The 18,939-nt window shown below is 32.4% G+C and overlaps 1 protein-coding gene across 4 annotated transcripts in view; it reads right to left on the reverse strand.

Moving 5' to 3' along the window:
* The window catches only part of LOC126890792 (glycoprotein 3-alpha-L-fucosyltransferase A-like), a 319,356-nt gene that overhangs the window by 227,942 nt on the left and 72,475 nt on the right, over positions 1-18,939 (reverse strand). For 2 of the 4 annotated variants that reach the window (XR_007700463.1, XM_050659981.1), the window contains exon 1: positions 10,037-10,129. The exons of the other annotated variants lie outside the window; for them this stretch is intronic. Coding sequence is in view for 1 of the 2 variants with exons in the window: in XM_050659981.1 (XP_050515938.1) it covers positions 10,037-10,046 (10 nt within the window). In the remaining variant the exon portion in view is untranslated. Of the gene's footprint in view, positions 1-10,036; positions 10,130-18,939 lie in introns of those variants that run through there. 4 annotated transcript variants of the gene reach the window in all.

Consider the following 18,939-nt stretch of genomic DNA (forward strand, 5'->3'; position numbering starts at 1 on the left):
GATTCGTGCAAATATTATAAGAATTATTGTGAATTTAATAGTAGAAGCATATAATTTCGACCACATATACTACACATTCAAAAGTTCAAACCTAGATATGAGGCCATCTCAGATTTTGCCTTTTACAAAAATGGCGAGCATTCAAATTGGTGGCTATACATATGTGACTAATAGCACGATAACTTTTGAACGAAAAGTCCGATTTTAGCCAAATTTGGCATCCAGGTTCTTTTTTTTATGGATATCATCGAGGTCTTGAACCGGAAGAATCGGTTTACCAGAAGTTGTGTTTTTACTGTTTTTATGTAAAAATATGTTGGTTTTTTCAATTTTTTCACCCTATATATATTAATTTTTCAAAAAGGTAATACCGCCATTGAAAAGAGTGTAAAAATATTTTTTAGGAAAGATTTTGAACTTTTTAATTATGTTAATTACCATTTAATAAATGCATAACCTATCTTCACATGTGCCTATTACCTATGTGCGGCAGTTTCATTTTGAATGCCCGCCATTTTTGTAAAAAAACAAAATCTGAGATGGCCTCATATCTAAATTTGAATCTTTGTGTGTGTAGTGTGTGTGGTCCAAATTATATGATTTTACCATTAAATGCACAATAATTCTTATATTATTTGCACGAATCTGCCACACATGGGTGAATAGGTACATGTGGAAATACGTTATGCATTTATTAATTGGTAATTAACATTATTAAAGAGTTCAAAATATTTCCTAAAAAATGTTTTTACGCTCTTTTCAACGCCGGTATTAACTTTTTAAAAAATTAATATATACAGGGTGAAAGAATTGGTAAAAAACAACATGTTTTTACATAAAAATCAGTAAAAAACAACTTCTGGTAAATTGATTCTTCCGGTTCAAGACCTTGGTCTTACACATCAAAAAAAAGAACCTATATACCAAATTTGGTTGAAATCGGACATTTCGTTCAAAAGTTATCGTGTAATTATTCACATATGTATAGTCGCCATTTTGAATGCCCGCCATTTTTGTAAAAGGTAAAATCTGAGATAGCCCTATATCTAAATTTGATCCTTGATGTGTGTAGTATAAGTGGTCCAAATTATATGCTTCTACCATTAAATGCACAATAATTCTTATAATATTTGCACGAATCTGCCACACATAGGTACATGTGAAGATACGTTATGCATTTATTAAATGGTAATTAACATAATTATAAAGTTCAAAATATTTTCTACAAAATATTGTTACGCTCTTTTCAATTGCGGTATTACCTTTTTGAAAAATTAATATATACAGAGGGAAAAAATTGAAAAAAAAAACATATTTTTACAAAAACAACCAGTAAAAACACAACTTCTGGTAAACCGATTCTTCTGGTTCACCACATCCATCTTATAAATCAAAAAGAGAACCTATATACCAAATTTGGTTGAAATCGGACTTTCCGTTCAAAAGTTATGGTACTATTAAGCACATATGTATAGCCGCCATTTTGAATGCCCACCATTTTTGTAAAAGGCAAAATCTGAAATGGCCTCATCTAAATTTAAACCTTTAGATGTGTAGTATATGAGGTCCAAATTATATGCTTGTATCATTAAATGTGCAATTGTTTCACATATCGGCCGCACTATTAATGGTGTCTAGTCGGACAAACTTTTATGTTTAAATACACTGAAACAGGGGAAGTTTTAATTGTGGAACGTGTCATTCTGACAAGTTTATGATTGTAAAAACTAGTAGGTTGTTTTTAAATTTATTAAATAGCAAACTTTATGTAATATGAAAAAATATTTGTCCGACAAATACGTTGGACACTTTAATAAGTCCGACACGTAGAACATGTCAAATGACAGGATTTATATTGGTGGTAAACAGCAGTCTGATTTTTACATAGAGTTTAATGGAAGGGTAACAAATCAATTGGAAGTTCTGTCCGACAAAATACATGAGACGTTTTCGTAGTCTGACGTTCCAAATTTTTAACCTGTTCCACAATTAAAACTTTCCCTGTTCCAGTGTTCCCGTACATTAAAGTTTAGATTACTATTATAGTGGGAATTTTCTACCTAGATTATTATAGTGAGAATATTTTTAGGTAGATTGTTTCTGTTTATTTACTAAAATTCCTAGTTTTGACAACTGTGGCTTTTAAGAAAATGAACCATAATAAACTTTAAGGTATGCATTTAATGTCAAATTATCACGAGGACAACAAAAATCGACAATTTTAAGATTACTCGATTGTACTTCTGTAAGATTATTGCATGAATAAAACTGTATTCATAAATAAGATTAACTATTTTTTTATTAATATCTTCGTCTAAATATTTTTACTAAACTGCGTTGTTCACTTTGACAAGGTGAAAAATGTGTGACATATTAAGTGGGATCAATGTCACTGAATGTTTTTATACAAAGACTTGAAGTTTATATGTTAGTATTAAAAAATAATCTGTCGAATATCACACGATAGTAAGAATAAATAAGAAAATAATGCTCCAATGTTCTTTCTTAAACTTGTTTCCAATCGGCAATAGTTACTTGAGCCCTCCAGGCTCTCGTGTATATTAGTCCTGTCGCCAGGGGGGGTACAACGGCCTCGTTAATTCAGATGGACTTACCCAAGTTTTTTTTATGTATTTTGACCCGTAGAACACGAATTTTTTGGGTAACAGTTGATCCGGATGTCGATAAGATTGTTATAGACCAAGAACTTGAGGAATCAAATAACAGCGATTTTTGGCAAAACAAAACAATATTTTGTATTTTTTGGGTCATTTTAAGCAAAAAATATTTCTACAAGTTTTTTAGTAGGATGCACAGTTTTCGAGATAAACGCGGTTGAACTTTCAAAAAATCGAAAAACTGCAATTTTTAAACCCGAATAACTTTTGATTAAAAAATAAAATAGCAATTCTGCTTAGCGCCTTTGAAAGTTCAAGTCAAATTATGTCGGTTTTGATTATTTGCATTGCTAAAAATTTATTGTGTTATTGTTAAACAAAGCTACAAACCACTAGTGCGTGAGTGATGTTTCTATGATTTCTCATTTAAAATCGAACGAGTAGGTAGAATAGGTACTAGTGCAATCAAGACTATTTCTACGTTACATGCGTTAAAACGCATGTAAAAGCACGGGAAACCCTACGTGTTTATAGCTTTGTTAAACAATAAAAAAATAAATTTTTACCAATGCAAATAATCAAAACCGATATAATTTGACTTGAACTTTCAAATGCGGTAAGCAGACTTGCTATTTTATTTTTTAATCAAAAGTTATTCGGGTTCAAAAATTGCAATTTTTCGATTTTTTTAAAGTTCAACCGCGTTTATCTCGAAAACTGTGCATCCTACGAAAAAACTTGCAGAAATATTTTTTACTTAAAATGGCCCAAAAAATACAAAATATTGTTTTGTTTTGCCAAAAATCGCTGTTATTTGATTCCTCAAGTTCTTGGTCTATAACAATCTTATCGACATCCGGATCAACTGTTACCCAAAAAATTCGTGTTCTACGGGTCAAAATACATAAAAAAAACTTGAGTAAGTCCATCTGAATTAACGAGGCCGTTGTACCCCCCCTGGCGACAGGACTATATTGTCAGGAAACAAGTTTTCGAAAAATTCTCGCCTTATTGTCAATTTATTCACACTCTCTTGTGATAATAATGTTGATATTTTTTTTTTGATAATTTCCCGTCGTCAAGTTTTACGTCAGATGCCCTTCGTTACTACGCAAAAATATATTCAGTGACGTTAATGACAATTAATGTTTTATAACTTGTCACATAGAACACCAAGAAACAGGTTTAGCAAATATTCAGGCTAAGATATCAATAAAAGATTAGGTAGTTAAAATGATTTAAAAAGACTGTTTTATTCATGAAATAATCTTACCAAATTACTCTCGAGCTTTTAAAAATTATCGATTTGTTTTCCCTCATAACACTTTGACATAAATTAAAACTGTCAAAGTGTCACTTGGGATACAAATCGATAATTTTAGAGCTGTCGTCTAATTACTACTGATAATTTCACTTTATTTTGCTTTAGATGTATAGATATTTTTTTATCTCGTTTATAGCTTTATATCGTTAATTCATGTAACAATCAACTGTGAAAGCTATTAACGTATTTCTTACATTTCTTCGTCGTAACGTGTTGGTGAACGCCTTTGATCATAGGCATATACATATACACTAAGCATCAAAATTAACGCACCGCCCAAAAATTTGGACATTTTTGATGTCTCGTATTTCCTAAACCTGTTGTCCGTTTTAAGTGATTTTTTAGTACATTATAACTTTATTTTCCAAGAATATCAGTGTAATAACATTATTGCTAAACAGGTAAGTGTCGTTGTATAGCGGGTGTAACAACGATAGTGTGTTTTTTCCTCAAAGTTTGGAACACCCTGTGAAATATTCTTCTTCTTCTTAAAGTTCCATCTCCTAGCGGAGGTTGGATATCATAATGGCTATGGTCACTTTGTTGGCTGCTGCTCTGAACAGTTGTAATGAACTACAGTTAAACCATTCTCTAAGGTTCCTCAGCCAGGAGATGCGTCTTCTTCCTATGCTTCTTTTTCCTTGGATCCTTCTTTGCATAATAACTCTCAGCAGCTCATATTTCTCTCCTCTGGTAATGTGACCCAAATATTCTAGTTTTCTTGTTTTTATACTGTTCATAATTTCTAACTCCTTATTTAAACGTCGTAGCACTTCAACATTGGCAATCCTTTGAACCCACTGAATTTTCAACATTCTTCTGTAACACCACATTTCGAACGCTACTATTTTTCTTATATGTTGCCTTTTCAATGTCCAAGCTTCCATTCCGTATAGTAATATAGAAAATATGTAGCATCTTAGGGCCCTCAATCTGAGAGGCAACTGAAGGTCTTTGTTTGTAAGCAGTGTCTTCATTTTTATAAATGCTTGCCTTGCAGTTTCAATTCGGACTTTAATTTCTTTGCTTTGGTCATTTTTGTCATCAACCCAGGTTCCCAGATATTTGTATGTCTTTACTTTTTCTATTTGGGTTTGCTCTAGTATTAACCTTTCATTTCCATGTTGTGTTTTTGAGACAATCATAAATTTAGTTTTTTTCTTGTTTATTTTGAGTCCATATCGAATGCAATAATCGTTAATTCTATTTAACAATTCTTGTAGCGACTTAAGGGTGTCTGCCATTATAACGGTGTCATCAGCGAATCTTATGTTATTTACTGTTCTTCCGTTTATAGAGATTCCATCACTTAGTTCCGCTATCGCTTCCTGAAATATGACTTCACTGTACACGTTAAACAGTAGCGGCGACAGTACACAACCCTGTCTTACCCCTCTCTTTATATCAATATTCTCGAACTCTTGTTCGTCTATCTTTATATTGGCCTTTTGATTCCAATACAGATTGATGATAATTCGTAAGTCTCGTCTGTCTATATCTCTGTTTTTCAATAATTCTATTAGTTTTTCATGTCGGACTCTGTCGAACGCTTTTTCGAAGTCGATGAAACAGGAATAAATATCCAGGTTCATATCTAAGCATCTTTGAAATATTCTAGCGTATATAAAATATTGAAATTAAAACCCAACTGTAGCCTTAGGCTTTCTTAACATTTTGCTTTTTGATTTATTCGCTTATGTGGGACAATAAAAAAGTTAGGTACTTTAACAACTAGCCATGTTATTGATCAATACAGGGTGTTTCTAAATTACTGCGACATACTTTAAGGGGTAATTCTGCATGAAAAAATAATGACCGTTTTCTTTATAAAAATATGTCCACAAATGCTTCGTTTCCGAGATACGGGATGTTGAATTTTTTCTTACAAATTGACGATTTATTTATTGCTCTTAAACTGCCCAGCTAGCAAGATAACGTTACATTTAGGTTTTTTTGTATTGCTACGTAACATCTATCAAAAATGACGTTACTTATACGAAATTTTAACACGTATATTATACGTATGTATTTATTCGTTTCTGAAACGTGGCTCTTTGGTAGGTATTTAACACGTATGAATTTATTCGTCCCTAAAACGTGGCTTTTTGGTGGCATTCTCTTTTAAGATTGCAGCGCCATTGCGTATTTATTTCGAACCTTTCAAATAGACATTAATACATAACGTTACATTTCCGTGCTTAAAATCGTGTTAGTTTTATTGAGTTATGGCAAAAAAATCGAATTATGAATGGTGTGTGCCTCAATGTGATTCTTGGATGAAGCGTAACAGTAATTTGTCGTTTCATTCTTTCCCTAAAAAGCATAAACAAGATAGAATTCTATTGAATGGCAGTTTAGTTGAAAAACGAAATGTTACTTTTGACGTAACTTCTCCCAAAATGTTGACGTTTGTTTGACATCATATTTACGAACAATGTTAGCTGGGTGGTTGAGATATGCAAATGAAATTTGGTAAGTTTTAAGAGGTGGATATTGGGCATTTTTTGACATACAATTAAGAATTTTATATTCACCATTGGCGTGCATACGGGATGTATCTAAAATGTTTATACTCGTATGCACGCCAATGGTGAATATAAAATTCTTAAAGGTATGTCAAAAAATGCGCAATAACTACCTCTTAAAACCTAGCAAATTTCATTTGCATATCTTAACCGGTTTTAGAGCAATAAATAAATCGTCAGTTTGTAAGAAAAAATTCAACATCCCGTATCTCGGAAACAAAGAATTTGTGGACATATGTTTATAAAGCAAACGGTCATTATTTTTTCATGCAGAATTACCCCTTATAGTTTGTGGAGACTTTGCAAAGTAACAAGACACTTACTCAACACACACACTACACATTACACCTGAATTAGTGATAAGTTATACAATTACGTGGCTAAAGGTTCTAGTTCTAAACCAAGGCCAGAATCAGAGAAAAAAAAGTTTGTGGCAGTTACTTAGAAACACCCTGTATTGATGAATAACATTGCTAGTTGTTAAAATACCTAACTCTCTTATTATCCAACATAAGAGAATAAATCAAAAAGCAAAATGTTAAGAAAGCCTAGGGCTACGGTTAAGTTTTAATTTCAATATTTTATATACGCTAGAATATTTCACAGGGTGTTCCAAACTTTGAGAAAAAAACACACTATAATTGTTATAGCCGGTATACAATGACGCTTACCTGTTTAGCAATAATATTATTACATCGATATTCTTGAAGAATAAATTTATAATATTCTAAAAAAAATCACTCAAATCGGACAGCACGTTTAGGAAATACGAGACATCAAAAATGTCCCATTTTTAACGTGGTGCGTTAATTTTGATGCTTAGTGTAGTTTATTTTGGATTGTGGGATGTTTACCTGATAGTTAATTTATTCACAGTCAGAGAAGGTGATAATCTTTTGTGCTATTATTTGTCGTTGTATCTTATACAATATTATTGATCATAAAAATTCCGTTATTCCACTGTTGCTCTTTTTGTAATCATATTTTTGTATGTATTCTAATCTTTAGATATATGTTTTTGTATCTTTGGTCGCGTTGCATATTTCAATTTTCTAGATCTTAATGAATTAGAATTAAATGTATACATGATGTTCCCTGGTTTTATTTTACTTAATATAAATAGATTTTACTAAATTTCTTTTGTTTATTTCCTTTATATGTCTTAATGTACATACCTACTCAATTCTAAGGGAAGCAATCAGCGTGCTCTATAATAAATGTAATACATATGAAGTCTCTCTTTCTGATGTTCTGATGTCCTTTCATACATATGTCACCAGCAAACAAGAATAGCAACGTAGTCAAATCAGATTACGCAATACAGACAATAAAAGCATATAATGATGTATTTTATGATGTATTACTATACTGCCGTGCTAGGCCCAAAGGCGGTAACTAACATTTGACAAAATGGTGGCAAAGTCGATTTCAAAATTGAGTGTTAAAATTTTGGCCCGTTAGGGATTTATGGACTAGCTAATAGTTTTTATGCATGGATATATGCCCCAGTTTATTAAGGGAACCATTAATTATATTTTAAAACAAAGTTTTATATAAAAAGAGGTAGATACCGCTAAAACGTTTTATCAAAACTTACTATAAAACTAAGCCTATTAGCGGTATGTGGTTTACAGTTGTGATTGATATGAAATAAAAAGCTTTTCTGTGTATTACAGTTTATTAAATTGAAAGAATTAAAGTAGTATTAAATGTTATTATTTTGTTGAGCCACAATATGACAACAACAAATTGACAATATTTAGTTGTAGTTATATCTGTTTTCTTTCAAGAGTCAATAAATACATATTGGTTCATTAATATTAATGTTCAATTTGTGGTTCAATATAGACAATTTAATAGATAACCAAACAACATACCTTGTGTCTGGTACATATACAAAACCTATTTTTTATAAATTTTATAAATTCTTTTATAGTGCGTCTAATAATTTGGGCAGAACTGTACTTCGAAAAATACTACGAAAAAAACAGAATCTGTTCAGATTGTTATAGATGTTTAAACATCTGGTGATGTTAAGCGTTTTAAAGAATTCTTCAACTCATATGTGAATGTGATTGTAAACCATACTTTTGACTTTCTCAGCTATTTTTATTTTGTTTCTTGGCGACAAAGGTTTGCTATTTTACGACAGGCCTGAGTTATTATAGAGGTTTAATATTTTTATGATGGCCGACACCTACCCTAATATTATTATGCATTGTTATATTATTGGGTATTTCACAATATTATATTCGGGAAAATACCATTACTTACAGTAATTAGGGCAAATTTTAACATTTTATTAGTTGTATTGTACAAACTAGTTATATTATATGTTATGATTAAAATATGATGACATTGTCTTTTAGACCGAAAAATACATAATTATGAGATATATAAGATTTTTAAAATATGCAAACAAATGTTTGGATCATTATCCAGGTACCTGACGCATTCTTAGAAAATTTATAAAGGAATAAAACCAGTATTTTTGTATAAAACTTAGGTAAAGGATTCTCATAAGATTAAGTAAAGATCTAGATTAAGATTTTCTAAAAAAACAAAATACCTATTTTAAGTCTCTTTTTCTAAAAATGTTTGTGGGCAGCGTGTGGATATATTATTAAGTTTTTAAATCCCAAATAAAAAAAGACATATTTTTTAAATATGAAAATCTCTTACCGCCTAATTCAAGATATAAATCATCCACTTGGCGCAGATTCATATTGTTTAGGACAACATAATTTGGTTAATTCTTGAAATACTATAAACAAAAATGAAAATACATTTCAATAGATATAATAATCTCGAAAATTGTTTACCATCCTCGCTAATTATTTCTTTTACTAACACAACTCTTTTAACTAACACAATAATTTAACCTTGTAAAGTTAGGCCGAATTTACTTTGTAATGCTAAGGCGATTTGGCGGTTTCTAAATGTAGGCGTAGCATTCTTGAAAGTAGATTAGCGGTAAGTGCAATATGCTAAGGTATATGAACGGCAACTGTAGCAGATACTGTCAAAACGCTATAGTATTTAACATTTGCCGCCAAATGGCTTAGTATTTTAACTGAAAAGTGTAGATACCGCTAACAAAATTGCAATTTTATTTAAAATATAATGCTTCTACAACTCCAAAGACTTTATAAATATACACTAAATACCCTATTCTACCTAAAAATACAAAAATCTCATTTTCGATCAAAAATCAGTTCCCGCCTTTGGGCTTAGCACGGCAGTATACTGATGTATTTTCTGAACATAGCTCCTTATCGCTAGATTCCGACTTTATTTAAAAAAGATAAGCAACAGCACAAAGACGGAAAGCTAAATATCATAGACAAGTTAAAGTCAGAAAAAATGCCAGAGCAACTGAAAAAAGGCACCAAGGGCAATCTAGAAAGATGTTAAAGTTCACGGATAGGTACTCGTAAAACATTCAGTAATGGACGAAATTGACTTACGACAGTTGTGAAAATAGAGTTGGGACAGAATAGCATAAAAAAGAACTTACCAAATTCCAAAAAATGAGATAGATAGCTTAAAATAACCAATAAATATCATACCTATACTCATCCCTTTTTCTTAATCTACTATCCCTTAACTCTATTCTATTTGCTTAACACTTCTATGAGTGAGTATATTTGCTATTACTATGTTATTTTTTTTTAAACGTGAATAGTTAATCTTATCAATACCAATTAAATTTATTTTTGCTTAACCACTATCGTTCCTTAGACACGGCGTAGGAACAGACTTATTTTGCATGTATTTTCAAGCAGTGTCAAGGTAAATTAACTTACTGGTAGGAGTAAGTAAACTTACATATTTTACTCTGGGCAAATTAGGAAAAAATGAGGAAAAGTTATTTTTAGCAGCTATTTTATTGCTGGAATCAAATCTTAAGATTCTGTTCGTGGTGATCACGAACCACGAACACCACTGACCACGAACAGAATAGCAGATAAATGGAGGATCAGAAAGACCCACAGCCCACAGCAAGGATTTCGGACATGAAGACAAATAAAAGAAAAGTCTCTGGAATACAACAGACCAGCATAATATGTGCCTGATAGATTTGAAGAAAACTTTGGATATAATGAGAATTCGGGACGCGATACATTTATTATATGAAAAGAGAATATCACTGGATTAAGTAAAAATCATTGAGAATATAGATGTTACGGACAATGACGTAAATCCGGCCAATAACGTTATTGGCCGGCCAATATCGACAATGGCCGGTTGAATTGGTCATTGTCGACAATGGCCGGATATTAACGTTATTGTCCATACAAACTGGACATTGATGATCATTTTAAATTCTTGATAACATATCCATCATTGCCCGGCCAATGTCGACAATGCCCGTTGTTAATCGGTCAGTCTTGAAATTTTGACTAAAAGATAGGTTATGTGTAGGTTTACTATTGTTTACTTCATGTGTGTATATTGTGTATTGTTTTCGTGCAGAAATTACTCGTAAATTTATTTAATATGTGTTATCATGGATATCAACGATGTGCGCACTCGTTTTAATAATTAAACTTAATAGTCAAGTCAAAACGTGATGACAATAAATCATTTTTCTACGGCCGTGATAAAAGAGCCACTTTCACGCACGCATTTCGTTTCCGAAAGTTGAACTTTCACGCACGGCGTGCGTGAAAGTAAATTTTCCCGCACGCCGTGCGGGAAAGTAAAATACCTTGTAATATGGCATTATAATATATTATAATACATGCAATAAACTAATATATAGATATTATTTACTTATTTATTTCAAATTTATCTTATTGTGTTCATGTTTTAATGAAATTAGCGCGAAAATTCGATGAAATAAAATTATTTTGACATAATATTTAAAAGTCAGATCAGTAGACAATTACAATGATTTTGAATCGTCGTCATGGAAACCAATATCGTCGTCGTGATAACCCATTATATTGAAAGTTTGGTTTTGACAACCTTTTCAAAGAATTAATCTGTGTATTTTCATTTCTAAATAAAAATTTATATAACTGTATTTTTTGTGGCTTTTTTCCAAACGTACGGCCCTAGAAAAAATATTGTTCCTAACTCATGCGGAAAATGTCTTCCCCGCACTCGACTGCTTGACCGAACTCCGCTATCGCGTCGTTCGGGTCAACGGCAGTCTTGTGCGTGAAAGTATCACTTTCCGCACTAGTTAGGAAAATAACTATTTTAAACTGTGACGAATACAATAGCCGAATAAGTGAAATTAAAGAAGCGAAATAGTTATTTTCCTAACTAGTGCGGAAAGTGATACTTTCACGCACGAGACTGCCGTTGACCCGAACGACGATATAGCGGAGTTCGGGCAAGCAGTCGAGTGCGGGGAAGACACTTTCCGCATGAGTTAGGAACAATATTTTTTCTAGGGCCGTACATTTGGAAAAAGCCACAAAAAATAGTTATATCAATTTTTATTTAGAAGTGAAAATACACAAATTAATTCTTTGACAAGGTTGTCAAAACCAAACTTTTAATATAATGGGTTACCACGACGACGATATTGGTTTCCATGACGACGATTCAAAACCATTGTAATTGTCTACTGATCTGACTTTTAAATATTATGTCAAAATAATTTTATTTCATCGAATTATCAGTAGTAATTGCACAAGAGCTCTAAAATTATTGAATTTTTCCCGAGTGACACTTTGACAGTTTCAGTAGTAATTGCACAAGAGCTCTAAAATTATTGAATTTTTCCCGAGTGACACTTTGACAGTTTCTGTCGCCTTCGGCTCGTCACAGCCGAAGGCAAGTAAAATTATGTCAAAATGTCACGAGGGCAAAAATTCTATATTAATTTTAGAGATCGAGTGCAATTTGTTTTTTCATGAATAGAACTGTTCAAAACCAAAATTTTATTGTAATTTATTTATGTAAGTACAAATTAATACAATTAAACACACAGTGGTTATAAATATTTGACGGTTGAAAGCAATCACTTTTATAATTTTTAAAACATTAATTGTCATTAATGTCACTGAATGTATTTTTTCGTAGCAACGAAGGCTATCTGGCGTAATATACTTGACGCCGGGAAATTATCAAAAATTATCAGTTTAATTTAGATTTCTGTAGCTTTCTATTGGCTAGAATCTCCTATGAATGAAATAATCGCACTAATTTCATTAAAACATGAACGCAATAAGATAAATTTCAAATAAATTAGCAAATAATATCTAAATACCTATTAGTTTATTGCATGTATTATAATATATTATAATGCCATATTACAAGGTATTTTACTTTCCCGCACGCAGTGCGGGAAAATTTACTTTCACGCACGCCGTGCGGGAAAATTTACTTTCACGCACGCCGTGCGGGAAAGTGCAACTTTCGGAAACGAAATGCGTGCGTGAAAGTTTCTCTTTTAGCACGGCCATAGAAAAAATATTTTGAGAACACCGGGTGCTAAAAAACAACAAAGCACTATAGAAAGAAATTCAATTATCAAGCCAGCTCCCGCTAGCCACGTGCCTCTTGGAAGTTTAAACATTAATTTAAGCAAAAAAACATTGTTTATTTGTGAAATAAACATTTTTTCTGATTCATGACAGCAGTAAAATATATTTTTAATTAAATAAAATACATACCTACATTCTTCTTTTTTTTTGTTAAAAAATTTAATTAAAAAAAATTTTTTGGACACCCTTTATAAATTAATTATGTAAGTGTTTATGTTACTGAATAGGGAATTGAATAACCTTTCAAATGAGGTAGCACACGACCCCTATTGTCATTTAAAAAATCATCGATTACGTCATCACATCCAGATGGATGACGTCACTAGTATGCCATATATGCCAAAATATCATAATTTAAAAATATAAAAATCTACCTGTTTCGGGATTTTTCCTTAAAGTCGCCGGTTTACGAAATAACGAGTTTATTCCTTTCATTTGCACCATACTGTATATAAAAATAGTATTTCCTTGTTTGTATTTATGAATATGTTACCCATATTATGATAAATAAAGATGATTTATTTGTTTTTAATAACTACTTATATTTCTGCAACTACTTTCTGAAACATCATCTCATTTTAAACACTTGACTTACACCGATTGGCTTCTGAGGCATCGATTTATCAACATTGGCCATTTGCTTCTGGTCACTGTCGTTATTGACCGGTTATTGATGAAAAATCAATATGTTGTAAGTTTTTACAACATTGGCCAATATTTAAGGTTATTGTCGTTAATGGCCGGGCATTGTCTTTAATAACCAAGGAAAATGGACATTCACGACAATGCCCGGCCGCATATTTACAGATGCTAGCGTGTGTAGACACCAGGGTGTTGAAATCAGTTAGGGTTTGGAAAAACAGTACGTTTACAGATGCTAGCGCGTGTTGACACCACGGTGTTGAAATCGGTTAGGGTTTGGAAAAAGAGTACGTTTACAGATGCTAGCGTGATCCAAATAGCGTGATACAGATATCCAAATCCATACATATAAGAAGGGGTGTTCGGCAGGGATGTGTGCTTTCCCCTCTTTTATTTAACATTTATTCGGAAGCCATATTTCAAGAGTCTTTGGAAGATGCAGAGATGGGAATCAAAGTGAATGGAGTATTAATCAACAACATACGATATGCTGATGATGCTGTCTTAATTTGCGACAACATAGCAGATCTTCAACAACTTGTCACTATAATCGGAGAATACAGTAAGCGAATGGGATTAGAGATTAATACCAAAAAGACCAAATTCATGATCATCTCCAGAAACTTGGATGCATTTGAAAACTCCACCATAACACTGAATACTAAGTCCATTGAGAGAGTGAGCAAATTCAAATACCTAGGAACGTGGCTTTTTGAAGACTGGGCATCGGACAGGGAAGTAAAATGTCGCATTGAGCAAGCTCGACAAGCTTTCGTAAAATTCAGGAAGGTACTGAGCTGCTCAGAGTTCGACCTTACACTGAGATTAAGGTTTACTAAATGCTACGTGTGGTCGGTGCTGCTATATGGCATAGAGGGCTGGACACTCAAAACGAGGGATATAAACAGATTAGAAGCCTTCGAAATGTGGCTTTATCGCCGTATCCTAAAGATACCATGGACGGCGAAAGTCACAAATGTGGATGTCCTTAAAAGAATCAACCAAGAACGTCAGCTTTTCGAAAACATCAAGAAAAGAAAAACGGCGTATTTGGGTCACATCATGCGAAACGAAAAATACCAGTTCCTTCAACTTATAATACAGGGTAAAATTGAAGGCAAGAGAGGAATAGGACGAAAGAAAATGTCCTGGCTCCTAAACATAAGGCAATGGACAGGGATTACCGACATACAATCACTGATCCACATTGCAAGAAACAGAGAGTTAATGGAAAATGTGATCGCCAACATCCATTAGTGGATTTGCATTTGAAGAAGAAGAGCGTGTGTTGACACTAGGGTGTTGAAATCAGTTAGGGTTTGAAAAAACAGTACATTTACAAATACTAACAGATTTGGACACCAGAGTGTTGAAAGCTATTTTAGTGGTTATACATGCATATCCTAATGGCTATTGACATTGATTTTATATACCTACTGCTGTGGAAAAATATTTAAGCGATTTAGGTATTAATAAATATTTAAACGTTGTTGGGATATAAACAATAATATATTAACACAAAAGAACAACATAAAAAATAATGTTGTTCTGAAGCTATTTCCTTGTGGCATTTTTATAATTAACTATTTAAGGTAAGTAAGGTATGCTTTATTGTCAAAAAATTTTTACAATTTGTGGACAAAGCTTATACAAAATAAAAAATACAATAAAAAACAAAAAATAAAAAGATGAAGTTTTCGATCCTAATAGCATTATTAATAATATTTAGAAAATATTAAAATATTACTAAAAGATTTTTAAATCGAAAACTTATTGGTCCATTTCTTTGGTAACACCTCCGAGGCTTCTAAAATTTGCAAGCCAAATGGATGCTGAAGCGAAGAAGACAAGAGGGAATTCAAAAAATTTACAATTCACGACCCCGTCTGTTCAGCTGGTAAATTCCAACAGAAAATGGACCTAGTTACTCGAAGGAGTAAAGACCAATATAAAAATAAAATAAAAATTTTATTTTTAATTCAGTTGCAATGCGAAGGCAAAACAAATTGTTTTGCCTTCGCATTTGCTCGTCCATTTTCTGTTGGAATTTACCAGCTGAACAGACAGGGTCGTGAATTGTAAGTTTTTTGAATTCCCTCTTGTCTTCTTCGCTTCAGCATCCATTTGGCTTGCAAATTTTAGAAGCCTCGGAGGTGTTACCAAGGAAATGGGCCAATAAGTTTTCGATTTAAAAATCTTTTAGTAATATTTTAATATTTTCTAACTATTATTAATAATGCTATTAGGATCGAAAACTTCATCTTTTAATTGCCAGATGACGCTAGTCACCTAATATTTTCACTTCAGTTGCAATGGGTGGGAAAACCTGTCAGTACGGATCAATTGGGATATGGAGAACAAGCCTACGTTCTTTCCGATGAGGCTCCAATAAGAGCCGAAAATCGCGATTCAAGGGACTGGACTGTGCTCCGTATTCTAATTGAAAAGTAAGATTGTTTTGCCTTCGCATTGCAACTGAATTAAAAATAAAAAATTTATTTTATAAAAAATAAAAACTTTATTTTAGATGGTCTTTAGATGGGAAATACGCCACAATTAAATTGAAAAAAATAATTTTATTAACGTTTCGACGCCCAAATCGTATATCGTTGTTAAAATACAAAATATTACTAAATTAAACAAAAATGTTGTTGCTTAGTAAAACATTCTTCTAATAATTGAAGACCTAAGTGAAAGAAGGGGGTATGTTACAAAGCCTACCTTTTTAGATATGGGCAGTTAAAGTTTTTATTCATCTACTTTTATCATGAAAATATTGTTTGTGTTATTTGGTTTTATTTATATTGCTATAAGCATTCCTTTACATATATAATGTTGATAATTTGTTTTGATTTTTAGTATTTTTTCTAAAAATAAATAAAAACTGTACAAACCGCCTTCTTCGGCATGAAATAATGCTCTATAATTAGTTTTACAGAAATTTATGTAATTGCTATGTTCATGTTGGCTATCAAACTGGCTATAGTAATTTTGTTAATGGCAGCTCGGTAAAGGGATGCAGAGAATCTGTTAAACCATTCTTACAGGTGTCTAAGCCATGACGGTCTTCTGCGACCTGGCCTTTCTTCCTCGACCTGGCGTTTCTTCTTCCGTCTACCTTGCCTTTTTTTGTTAATAGCTACCCTAGCCTTAGCTACATTTATAAAAAAATTTAAACAAATTTAAAAAATAAATTTTTTTAGCCTGTGTATATTATTTTAGGTTCTTTTGATCATTGGAAACAACCTTTTGTAATTTTTCTCTAAAGTTGATAGTTTTCGAGTTATAAACAATTTAAACCTGAAAAGACGGAAAATGTTTCATACCTCCTTCTTCCATTCAAGAATTGTATTCTACATGTTACATACCTCCTTCATCCACTAGAATATCTCTTATTAAGCTTTTTAGACGTACAGTAAAAGTGGCATAATATGATAGTTAAGTTACATACCACCTTCATTCACTAAGAAACACAAAATTTTACAAAATGCTACATACCTCCTTCTTCCACTTGGGTCTTCAATTTATTTAATCTGATTCATTTATATTGGCAATTCAGACATATATTATACATTTTAAAGTATTTTTTACTAAGCCACAACATTTTTGTTTAATTTAGTAATATTTTGTATTTTAACAATGACATCCGATTTGGGCGTCGAAACGTTAATAAAATTATTTTTTTTCATTTTAATTGTGGCTTATTTCCCATCTAAATAGATAATTATAAAAATGCCACAAGGAAATAGCTTCAGAACAACATTATTTTTTATGTTGTTCTTTTGTATTATTTGTAAATGTACTGTTTTTCCAAACCCTAACCGGTTTCAACACCGTAGTGTCCACACGCGCTAGCATCTGTAAATACTTTTTTTCCAAACCCTAACTGATTTCAACACCCTGGTGTCTACACACGCTAGCATCTGTAAATATGCTGCCCGGCCATTAACGTCAATGTCCATTTTACATCATTGACCGTAACATATGTTAAGACAATAGCTATGGTAAGATGTAAAGAAAAACTATCGCAACCTATCAAGTATGAAACTGGTATTAGACAAGGAGATTCGCTGAGCCCATTAATACTTAATCTGATAATAGATGAAATCACAATAAAGTTAAAAAAGAAGAGGATAGAGAATGGGAGAAAAGAAAATAAAGATAATATGCTACGCCGACGATTCCATAATAACAGCAGAAAATGAAGATGACCTACAAAGATTAACTAAAGAATTCGAAGACACCACGCTCATATACAACATGGTGATCTCAACAGAGAAATCTAAATCGAGAGTGATATCAGCGGAACCAAGATGATGTACACTGGTAGTAAATTACAAAATAATAGAACAAATGACGGAAACGGAATACTTGGGAATAAAACTGCCAAGCTACGGAAAAGTGGAAGAAGAAGTACAAAAACAAGTCAACATGGCGCACAGAGCAACATGATGCCTCAACAACACAATCTGGAGAAACAAATACCTCGCAACGGAAGCGAAAACCAGGATATATAAATCAACAATAAGACCGATAATGACGTACACAGCGGAAACAAGAGCAGATACGGCGAAAACACAAAGACTGCTGGAAACAGCAAAAATAAAAGTGTTACGAAAAATAACAAACCGAACTCTAAAAGACAGAGTAAGAAGTGAGGAAATACGAGCGAGATGTGGTATGGAGGAAATAAACATGTGGAACAAAAGAAGAAAAATAGAATGGAATCAACACATAGAAAGAATAACAGAAAATAGAATAGTACGAATAGCAAGAGATCGCCAAAGGGAAGAAGATCATTGGGACGACAGAGGAAAAGATGGTCAGACAACGTCAATTGAGGCTAAAAACCGAAATAAAACAGGCATGAGCCTATTTATAAAGTAGGAAGAAGAAGAAGAAGAAGAAGAAGAAGAGGAAGAAGAAGAAGAAGAAGAATCTTAAGATTGTATATATTTCGTTTACAAAGTCCACAGAAACTGTGCTATATTGTTTATTAACAAATTAGCGCTACAACATCGTGTTTTTTCAACTATTGCCCTGTAACTCCAAGGATTTTAACTTTAAACCAAACACACCCGAATTAAAATTCAACTTAAGTTAATTCTGCACAGAGGTATTTTTTTCAATTTCCTTCGACGAAAATTTTCCTCGGAAAATCCGGGTTTTCTCAACAAAATTTTTAACTAAAATTTTGGGCAAGGAATTATTTATGAATAATTAAATAACTTGGTTACATCAAAGCTTTTTGTAGTATGTTATAAAAGCATAAAAACCGCTGAACGCCTTAAAAATGAATGGCGCACACAATATTCCAGCTACAAAAG

This window comes from Diabrotica virgifera, chromosome 8, assembly GCF_917563875.1.
Source record: "Diabrotica virgifera virgifera chromosome 8, PGI_DIABVI_V3a".
NCBI classification, from domain to species: domain Eukaryota; kingdom Metazoa; phylum Arthropoda; class Insecta; order Coleoptera; family Chrysomelidae; genus Diabrotica; species Diabrotica virgifera.